Source organism: Hypomesus transpacificus, chromosome 15, assembly GCF_021917145.1.
Source record: "Hypomesus transpacificus isolate Combined female chromosome 15, fHypTra1, whole genome shotgun sequence".
NCBI classification, from domain to species: domain Eukaryota; kingdom Metazoa; phylum Chordata; class Actinopteri; order Osmeriformes; family Osmeridae; genus Hypomesus; species Hypomesus transpacificus.
The window spans coordinates 14,988,052-14,998,720 of record NC_061074.1 but is presented as its reverse complement, the minus strand read 5'-3'; the positions used below and the strand labels follow the sequence as shown (position 1 = coordinate 14,998,720).

Here is a 10,669-nt window from a genome sequence, read left to right as displayed (position 1 = left end):
CCCCTACAGACAGCAATGAACTCTGGGAATCGTAGTGCCTGGAGAGTTGTCCTTTGAGTTGTCCTCAAACGTGTAGAAGCACACAACCCAATAGGAGCCCTGGGATTAGACTCTGCACTTAGCACAGTCCTATTTGATCTGTGTGTTTATTTGACACACATACACACGCATGCACTCATACTGTAGCCACACACACCCACAGGGAGTCAGGTGGCTGAGCGGGTAGAGCATCGGGCTAGTAATCTGAAGGTTGCCAGTTTGATTCCCGGTCGGTGCACATGACGTTGTGTCCTTGGGCAAGGCACTCCACCCTGGATAAGAGCGTCTGCTAAATGACTAAATGTAAATGTAAGTATACTTAGACAACAGAATCTTCATGCACACATACTCACAGACACAATTACGTAAATAATTGTCCACAGACACACACACACATATACGCATGCACACACACAATTTGAAGAGGAAAGAGGAAAGAGGAAAGAAAGGCAGCTAAAAGACACAAACAACCAAAGAAAAAAGCAATGCATTCAACTTTGCAGCGGTTTAATTGAATTGAAATACAAAATATGTGCGCCAAGCACTGTCGTAGGGATCACAGCAGCCGTACGGTAACTGGCATACACGACAACGGATCAATGTTCCTTGTCTCTCGCGTCAAGTTGGAACACATCAATCTTATTAAAAGCTTTGTGCATCTACGAGAGAGGAGAAGTGCTCTTCAGAACAGGACTGGGAGAGCTCCTACCTAGCTAACCTCCCCTTCCACTCGTCAATCAAAGTCATGTCATGTAAACACACAAACACATATATTTGTCCCCTTACACATACACACACACACCGTTCTGTTTCTTTTTCTTTCATTCCCTCTCTCTCTCTCTCTCTCTCTCTCTCTCTCTCTCTCTCTCTCTCTCTCTCTCTCTCTCTCTCTCTCTCTTCAGCACAAACGCTCAGTCGAAAACACACTTGAATTGAAGGCCTCAGAGGACGAGTATTCATGAGGCTCATGAAGCCTCTTGAGCCGAGCAGGATATGAGAAGAGGAACACAAAGGCAGGAGACAGTGTGTTCTCCTCTCTCTGGATCGATGGCTATCACATCACCTCAGCCAGCAAGTGGATATGAACACCATGTAATTGAGGACTTCGAACACAAGGAAGGACACACACACGCCCACCCCCACACACGCACGAGCGCACACACACACACACACACCAGTCCTCAGATCGAGTATGTCTGCGTCCTCTGACTGGTGGCAGTTGCAGAAGAACCCTGCCCTCTTTCCTCCCCCTTGCCCTCCGTCTCAACCTCCATCCTCCCAAACGTGCCCGCCTGGCCGCCACCTCCGCCACCCCCCAACCTCCTCCTCGACATCCTCCACTCCGTCCACCCCCAGCAGAGTCGGAAATCCTCCTTGACGTTGCTGACCAACACGTACAGCACAGGGTCCAACACGCTGTTGAGGGTGGACAGGGCCAGCAAGCAGGAGAAGGGGAAGTGAGTGGCCCTCTCAAACTGGCAGTAGTCCTCCAGGTTGTCCTTGAGGTAGAAGACCAGCGAGCGCGCCAGCAGCAGGATGTGGTAGGGCGCAAAGCACACGGAGAAGATGCCGATCACGCCGAACGACAGGAGGCGGACCTTCCGCTTGGCTTTGGGACTGAGGCCGCGGCTCTGGCCCACTGCCCCCACCACCATCGAGTAGCTGCCTCCCAGGACCAGCAGGGGGAGCAGGAACCCTACACCCACCCTCGCCAGGTTGAAGCGAGCCACCGGCTCGGGCATGGGGTAAGTCTCGTAGCAGCGGTCGTTGCCGTTGACCTTGTCGTGGGCGTCCGTCACGTTGACCTTGATCAGCACCAGGACATGCAGGGCCGTGATGGTCAGCACCACGGCCGTGCACAGCAGCCAGGCGTTGCGGGAGCTGCGGATCGCCCTGGACCTCAGGGGCCTGGTCACGGCCAGACAGCGGTCCAAGGAGATGCAGCACAGCAGGAAGATGCTGATGTACATGTTTGAGTAGTAGATGAAGCCAGCCACACTGCAGGAGGCCGGCCCCAGGCCCCAGCGGTGGTAGTTGTGGTAGTAGTTGACCCAAAGTGGCATGGTGAGGATGTAGAGCAGGTCGGACAGGAGGAGGTTGAGGAGGAACACTCCCAGAACATTGTGGCTGCGCACCTGGAAGAATGAACCAATGAATAGATGGATGGATGGATGGATGGACGGACAAACAAGTGTATGCATGAATAAATGAATCAATCAATTAGTGAATCAACCAGGCAATGATTAACCAACCATCAAGCTCATTTGACCCCCCCCCCAGAAAAAGAAGCTATTTACAGTAAGATCAAAGACAGGAGCTCACCTGCTGGATGATGGGGCCCAGGGTCAGGAGGTTAAAGGTCAAGCCCAAGATGAAGGCTACAATGTAGACGCCCATCAGGAAGTTGCTGATGACGCTCTCATCAATCGGAACACACGTTGTATTCATCTTATCAGCTTTGTTTAGGCCCCGCCCACTGTACTCCATCTGAAACATAAGACACAGAAAAAGGTTTGGACTCCACATGTCTGGGTTATTTTGTCTTGGTTTCCTTCATGCAAATGAACGAATCTGGATGACACACGTGCTTATTTTATCAGTGCTTCCTTTGTGTATGGCCACGTCAGCCAGCTACGTCATCGTGGAACCTAGAAAGAATCCAAAGTGTGTCGCAAGATGAGTGTTTGTAGTGTAGTTTCCATTTTTTGCTTAATTGGTAAAAATGACTCAAAACTGTCCAAAAAAAATGTATAATCAGATATGGAACTTTGGGAGCTTATATGTCTATAACCTCAAAGCAAGACATTTAACCACCCGGGACTTCCTGTACATCTGCAAAAGGGGGTCCACATAGTCATACACAGACAACCCTCCCACACCTCTCACACATATCTGTATATATAGCCACACAAAAGCATACACACAGAGATAGACTGCCCCCCACACACACACACAGAGACGCACACATGGCCACAACCCAAGTTGACCTCCTGTTTCCATCCACCGTGACGATACAAACACCTAAAAAGAACACTGTCTTCCTCCATGCCAATTTAATGGTTCAGAACTTCAATGTGTCAAAAAGATGAGATCATTTGACGAGCCACCCTCCAGCCTCTGTATAGCTGCCCTGGTTCTGGGTAATGGTATCTGGATGGATACGATGGCTAAGTACAGGCTCGCCCTCCCAGAGAGAGGCTGAATGGGTTAGTCATGCTCTCTGAAGTCAATTTGAGCTCCCTGGAATGACGGCAGGCAAATCCACGGAACCCCTAAATCTCCTGCTAGCACTTTTCTCCATTCAGGGGATGAGAAAAGGCTAGTTCTGTTGTTGGTTCCCCTCACTAGCTCAAATCCTACCAAAGGAACAGTGACTAGACTAGACATGACTAGCATAGAATATACTCTTGTGGAATTTAAGAACAGAAAATAATAGAATAGGTGGCTAGCAGTGCGATGAGTGCTGTAAATAAAAATGCTGTATGAAAGTTAGCCAGCAATTGTCTATGGCCAACTCTCTGAACTGTCATACTGTTGTATGCCTACCAAGATTTGGACAAGACTGGTTTGAGCACGCCACATTTGGTTATCATATTAACCCCCATCCCCACCCTCCCTCCCTCCCCCTGAATCTGATCACAATTCTCTTTCCAACTCTATCGGAAAGATCAGGACCTTCTGATCTGGTGTGAAATTACCCAGTGAAACATCCACCTGTATTTCCTAACAGGCAGTATTACTCAATGCAAATGACTGTCTCCGGTAATTGTGTCTAAATGTAGCTTGGTTATTACTGAGCATGATCCTCCATCTAAGAACATTAGCATTTTAGTGTGACACTTGCCAGACTTGAACCAGACCTCCACACCCTGTACCAGGGAAATACAGACTTGTGTTTCTCTGCTTTGTCTCTTTATTTACCCTCAATTAGTCTCTTTCTCCTTTTTTATCTTTAAATCTTTCTCTCACATTCTCTCTGTCTCTTTCTCTCGTTCTTTCTCTCTCTGTTGAATCAGTCTCAATAAAAGCACCTCTTCACATTCACACGCCCAGACATCTCAACTTTCAAAAACTCATTTTCCCCCTCTACTTTTTAGGTCTTGAACCCATAATCATATACTTTGTGCATAGTATGTAATGTAATGAGCTCACGTCATGGCTGTGTACAAAGGCCCTCTGAAATAATGTGATGAGAGCGTGACAATGACCCCGCCGACACCCCCCAATCTCAACATACCAGAGCCAAAAATATATACTTTTCTACTGCCATTATCTTTTAATATATCGTTTTATTTAGCCTAGTTGAAAAGCCTAGCCGAATTTTGATGGACTGATGCAACTGAAAGATAGAATGGTCCTTTTTATTAGATAATGAAATGTATGACAGAATCCGGGCTTCCCAAACAGGAAGAACACACTGTCTATCCCGTATTCCCGTGTGATACAGTGTTCGTTCCTTCATTATGACTATGTGTGAGGGGAAGATTGAGGTATCGTGGCGAGATTGGAGATTTGCGGCCACCCACAGCGGCGCAGCTGGGACCCGGATAAAAATACGGTTCCACACAATTGACACATTTATTACATGACTCACAGAATGTCAGGTCACTAGTCACTTCAGAACTCCAGGGAGTGCAGCCTTGCATGGGACCGATATAGCCTCCCTCGCCATCAAGTCTCGACTCGAGTTTCTTCCATTGATAATGAGCTAAAGCCTGGCACGGCTCGGCCTGAAAAGCCTCTAAGTGACATCACAGAGATTTTAAAATAAGAGAAATTCCTCTGCGAAAGATCATTTCATTACAAGCCCACAATGGCCAACAATGACTTCTCATTTGGAGGGAATTCCCGTTGCATACCTACACGTCAGTATGAATACAGTATGACGACGAGAGTCGGACTATCATTTGACTTGAAGAGGGGGATTTCAATCGAATGTGGTTCATCCTGTTTATCGGCTGATACGGGACATACTGAGGGAGAGTGGGGGGAGGCAGATGGAGGAGATTGTCTTTACAGGAAATGAAGACATGTCTGCTTCCTATATAGTGTGACATGAATGAAGACATGTCTGCCTCCTATATAGTGTGACATGAATGAAGACATGGCTGCCTCCTATATAGTGTGACATGAATGAAGACATGGCTGCCTCCTATATAGTGTGACATGAATGAAGACATGACTGCCTCCTATATAGTGTGACATGAATGTTTGTTCTAGTGCAGTTCCCTGTCACTGCTTCAGCTCAGCGGCTTCACAGCAGCTGCATAGCTGACGTGCAGAAAGGGCCCTGTTTTTTTCAATTATTTGTCTGCTAATTGGACTTAGATGCTTTTCCTGTGTGTGTGTGTGTGTGTTTGTGCATTTGTGTTTATATGTGTGTGTGTGTGTGGCTGTGTATCTCTGTGTGCATGCCAAGGAAATATATGTAGAGTCACTGTGTGACTGGGAATGTACTCGCCCCATCTAAATATAATTGGTTGCAGTTTTTGTCCACAGTGACCACCTGTACAGCTTGTGCCAGGCAAAGCACATTCAGAAAACTCTCCTCGAGTTTAGTTGTCTTTATATGCTTAGCACACAGGCTGTGCCGAAGGAGAACCACAGCAGTGCTGATGTTTATCTTAGAAATATCGATTAATTTCCCCATTTCAAATCACAACTCATAACACATCTGTTTAAAACTGCTCATTCCACTAAATGTCAATTGCACTGCTTCCTTCTGTTGTTTTAAATGTTGTTGTATTCTTTCTTTTTCTGTTGCTTTTATTGTTTTTTGTACCTCTACGGTGTCCTTGAGTGCCGAGAAAGGCGCCTTGGAAATACCATTTATTATTATTATTATTAGACCAACATGATCACAAAAGCCAATATTTTCCACACAAACACAGCCTCACAAGCACATAATTCCCTTGTGGAAAGTACAGTCAGTTTGTCCCTTTTGATACACTCACTGTAAACTGGTTTGAGTTAGGGGAAACACAGTTAAGACAGTAGTAAACTCATATTTAATTCTGCTCAGCAGTCAGGGGTACACAATGTAAAGCTGTATGTGGGGGTCTGTTTCTGTTTATATCTATCTATCTGTCTTTCTATCCGTAGGTCTGTCTGTAGTAATTGTACATTTCTGTCTGTTTTAATCCCTGTTTCTATGTACAGCTCCTTATCTCTATAACTGTCAATTCTCTGTTCCTGTGTTTCAGTTCCTCTCTCACTCTCGGCCCACAAATCAAATGGTAAGCGTAAAGCCCTAGATGTGTGTTCCCCATCCTGTGTGAACAGGCAGCAGTAGCCACAGCCTGTTCCTTCTCCCCTGTTTGCTCACATATATTCAGGATAACTGATGCTCCTGTATAAACCCATGTATACACAAGAGGCCTTGCTGGCAGAAACTATGTTCCCTCACAACCCCAGACTGCACCATACACCATTACACTTAATCTCAAGAATGCACTTGCTAATGCTAAAGTAGATGCTAGCGCGGAGCATGCCGCACTGCCTTGTATTGTGACCATAACTACCTGTACATAAACACTGTGTGTTTGGAGAGTTCAGGATCTACCTGCCAACACATAATTTTTATTCCTCCCTCCATCTTTCCACCCGTCCCACAATCTTTCCTCTATCACTTAATTCCTATGTATATTTCCCCCTTATCCTTCCTCTACAGCCCTGTTTCTGTATATCACATTCCAAATTCCAAATACCAGGCTTCACTCCCCCTTTTCCCAGAATCTGTTGTCATCAGCAACCAGCAAGATCAGATAGCGAGAGAACACTGAGGTGATTTGGAAGTTCCGCTAGCTCTTGGCAGCTTTTCAAGTCCTCCAGGCAGTCAATCTGGCTACTCATCCTCCCTCTGAGATCAGTCATTTACAGACGTTCCTCAGAGGGGAATCACAGGCTCTAAACTTTAGGTAGTAGCCTTTTCTCATGTTTTTACCAAAATGGGTCAACCTCTGAACAATATTGTGGTGTCACTACAATGATAAACGACCAACTTCCTTAAGTTTCAAAGGGTTATTGTTTTGCTGTAACTTTGCTGTTACTTTGCAGTTCTCTTGTGATTTCAAACGTTTAGGATGATTGAAAGCTTTTGTCTGCAGACTATCATAATAAAATAAAAAACTATTTAGGTCACTTCTCTTCTGTTATATTTCTAGCATTACAGTAAGATACTTTGTTTTTAAAAAACGCACAACATACCATTTAAAAAATTGGATCTTCTGAGTTAAGACTATCATCAAATGTATATAATCTTAGGACTAATTCTACTGTCAACAAAAAGCTGTGAAAAAAATTAAGACTACCCCATCATCCCCTCCTTTTGACCGTTGTAATTTGTACAGCTGAAGTTGTCCTCACCTTTCAGTCTGAGGGTCGGAGTCCTACCTGCTATGTTCTGGAATGTTCCAACAGTAGAACCTCTGGGACTTTCCGGGACACTTCAGACTAATCAAGGTCTTAATCTTCAGAAAGTTCCGAAAGGTCTGAAAGTTCTACCGTTCCAGACAGCGTTTCCAGGAGAATGTTTAGAGCTCAGTTGCAGTGGCCGCCCCACGGCTGGAGTCCATCAGGCTGTCCACACTAACGCAGTCAAGAAAGGGAGAGGAGCGGTGAACCACCAACAGAAGGTAATATCAACCCCCAACAGAAGGTAATATCAACCCTCCTGGGGCGAGGTTCTGGTCTTGTACGCGACACGCCCTCTTCAATCTTTCTGTGACTAAAGCTGACATTCAGTCCAGATGTCAGCAGCTAACGCAGCCACAAGAGAGAGAGAGAGAGAGAGAGAGAGAGAGAGAGAGAGAGAGAGAGAGAGAGAGAGAGAGAGAGAGAGAGAGAGAGAGAGAGAGAGAGAGAGAGAGAGGAAATAGAAGCAGGGAGACAAACACACACACACACACCACAGACACCACACACTGAGCTGAGTATCATGGCAGTTTCATAGCTTGAACCCACAGAAGCTTCACGTGAGGAAAAACAGAAAAGTTGAAAAAGTCACGTTCCTATCAGAGTCACACATCTTACTAACACAAAGTGTGTTACCGTTGGTGGGTAAGAAGGCCGTTCCTCATGACAGAAGGAAATTCCTCCTCGCTCTCTGTTTACGCTCTCTGTTTACGTGTAAAATTAAACATTTACACTGTTTTTGTATCGGTATGTGTTTGTGTATGTATATGTGTATGTCCAATGTGTGTGAAACACACACACAAACACACATCTATGAACACACACACACGTACTGTAATAGGGCTTTTCACAGATAAAGTTTGAACAGTTTACGTTTCATTCACTTGGCAGAAACTTTTACCCAGAGCAATTTAAAAAGAGTGCAACTAGACAGTACAGAAGAAGATTCAAGGATTAGAAATTCTTGTGGTGTGGCTTTTGAAAGACACATGTGTGACATTGTGAGGGATGCACCAGCCCTTCAGGGATTTACAGGGATTTTACAGAATGTATTTCTTACATTAGTATGATAGATTATTTTTCTGATAGGTAAGGGGTTGGAATGGGTTCTAAAGAACAATTGTAATTTGCATGGAACTTTAGTCACAACATCATGGTCATCATGCTCCCCTCCCCTCCCTTCCCTCCCCTCCCCTCCCTCCCCCCCTCCCTCCCTCCCTCCCTCCCTCCTGAACGTTCCATCCCTCGGGTCTGGGGCTGTTTGATATAGGTTTGTTTACAGCACACATTATGTTAGAGGAAATGTGCTTTATAAATAAATATGACTTGACTTGTATAGACTTGTTAGAGAGTTCATGGTAAATAGATGTGCACCTTTGAGGGAATTGGTGTGGGTGGCTAAGAGCATGCATGCTAAACATGCTATCTGGATAGATATTATTATCAAGGTCTGCTGTGGTTCATGTTGTGGGTTTTCATCTGCCTTCAAACTCGTGTTTGCGTGTTAAGATATCGATCGATTCATGTCCAGGGGTCGTTGGCATGGAGGTGGAATGTAAAAGCCTCAAGGTGTCAACCTGTCAAACTCTGAGCTGGACCTACCTTTCATCAACCACCCCTCACACACACACAATCACACACACACTTGCATACACGCACACTTCTTCTCCCCCCCCCATCCCCCCACCCAATCACTTGTTAGTATACGAATCCTGTCAACAAGTGTATAGAGAGCCCTTATACCACAGTGTCTTCATTTCTGAAGATGGTTAAATCAATAACTCTGACCCCTATACAGAGCAGGGATAGAGCTGTGATGTGTCTGCTCTGGAGTCACCAATGGAAGAAGGAAGAGAGGGGGACAAAGGATGGCTCTCTCTCAATGTCTCTCACCTCTATATTCGATCTCTCTCTTTCTTCCTATCTCTCTCCCTTTCTCTCTTTCTGCCTCTCTTCCTCTCTCTCTCTTTGTCACTCCCACACTCAGGCATGGATGATGAAGGAGCAGCAATAATACAAATGTCAATGATGGATGGTTTTCCTACTGCTGGAACCTTCGACACAAACGTTGAGTGGGAATTCAGGGTTAGCCAAGGCAGATAGCCATGACACGCAAGATGGCATTTCAATCTCAATTTCTTTTTTTTTCTCCATTTGTGGCTGTTCATATTTTATATTGGCTTTTATTCATTTATTTGTTTCATTGGGAGGCCAGTCTGATTGTATTTGTTGCTTCACAGTTGAATAAAGGCCAAAATGACATCTGGCAAATCCCTTTTCTTTACTTGTCCTTAGTGTGTGTGTGTGAGTGTGTGTGTGTATCTGTGTGTTCATTTTTGTGCACAAACCAAAAATCCAACCCACAGATGGATAGAGAGCATTGGTGGAAAGGAAAAAATTATCTCTAAAATGCCATTGGTTGCCATGGTAGCTGAAGGCCCAGGAGCCGAGCGTTAGAGGGAGCCCATTCATGACCACAGCTTCTGCTTTTCACCACCCCAGGAACCTGCTAGAACCCTTAAACATCTCCTATGTGACAGAATGACACCAGAGCCCAGGAGGTGGATGGGAGAGCTCTTGTGCTGTCTGGGTCTGACACCTGCACCCTCCCTCTGACCTGAAGGCTTTAGCTCGGCAAGCCTGCACTTTCACTTGTTCTAATCCCACCTTAGTCACTGTGGCAGCCTTCCAACCCCCTCATCTCGACCTCATCCCCTTCCCCCTCACCTTCCCTTCACTCAACTCCCCTTCCTGCAGCAGCCAAAATCAGTTTCCATTCATGCCTCAGGTCCCTGCAGGAAAAAGGTGATGGACTTTGACAGGTTCATTCAAGGAGGTAAAAAGCCTAGTTTTGCCCCCTGCCAGTCTAAGTGTTGAGTGAGCCTATCTCTCTCCTGTATCTGTGGGTGTCTGGGTCTAGGGGACAGGAGCTTCTGTGTCTGTGGCTCTCTGGTCTAGGGGACAGGAGCTTGGAGGTGGAAGTTGGACCAGACCTCTTGTTCAGGAACCTCTCTCTATTTCTCTCTACCACTGACTTGCCTGTGTGTGCCTGTGTGTCTGTATGTCTCTGTGACTGCCTGTATGTCTGCATATCAATAATAACAGATAATGTTGCTGTCTGTCTGCCAATCTGTCAGTCTTTCTAGAATAGGAGATAATATCACACTTGTCAGACTGCGAGAAAAAAATCAATGGATGTTGATTGCTGGGTACAAAT

At 45.6% G+C, this 10,669-nt stretch overlaps 1 protein-coding gene across 2 annotated transcripts; it reads right to left on the bottom strand.

The window, feature by feature from the left end:
* Nucleotides 1–868: 868 nt before the first annotated feature.
* gpr184 (G protein-coupled receptor 184) lies at nucleotides 869–7,853 on the bottom strand. Of its 2 annotated transcripts, none has more exons than XM_047036342.1 (3): nucleotides 7,405–7,853; nucleotides 2,362–2,526; nucleotides 869–2,174 (listed from the first exon to the last, which is right to left on the bottom strand). In XM_047036342.1, the coding sequence occupies exons 2-3, from the start codon at nucleotides 2,524–2,526 to the stop codon at nucleotides 1,221–1,223; spliced, it is 1,119 nt and encodes a 372-aa protein (XP_046892298.1). In that variant the 5' UTR covers nucleotides 7,405–7,853; the 3' UTR covers nucleotides 869–1,220. The 2 variants fall into 2 exon arrangements, with proteins under 2 accessions (XP_046892298.1, XP_046892299.1); XM_047036343.1 differs by having other exon boundaries at nucleotides 7,432–7,853.
* Nucleotides 7,854–10,669: the final 2,816 nt, after the last annotated feature.

Excerpts from the sequence above, each read along its gene's own strand:
- gpr184 (XM_047036342.1), bottom strand. The coding sequence starts at position 2,526 with ATGGAGTACAGTGGGCGGGGCCTAAACAAAGCTGATAAGATGAATACA. Across the intron at positions 2,175-2,361 it reads TGGGCCCCATCATCCAGCAG|GTGCGCAGCCACAATGTTCT; the intron begins GTGAGCTCCTGT and ends TCATTCTTCCAG.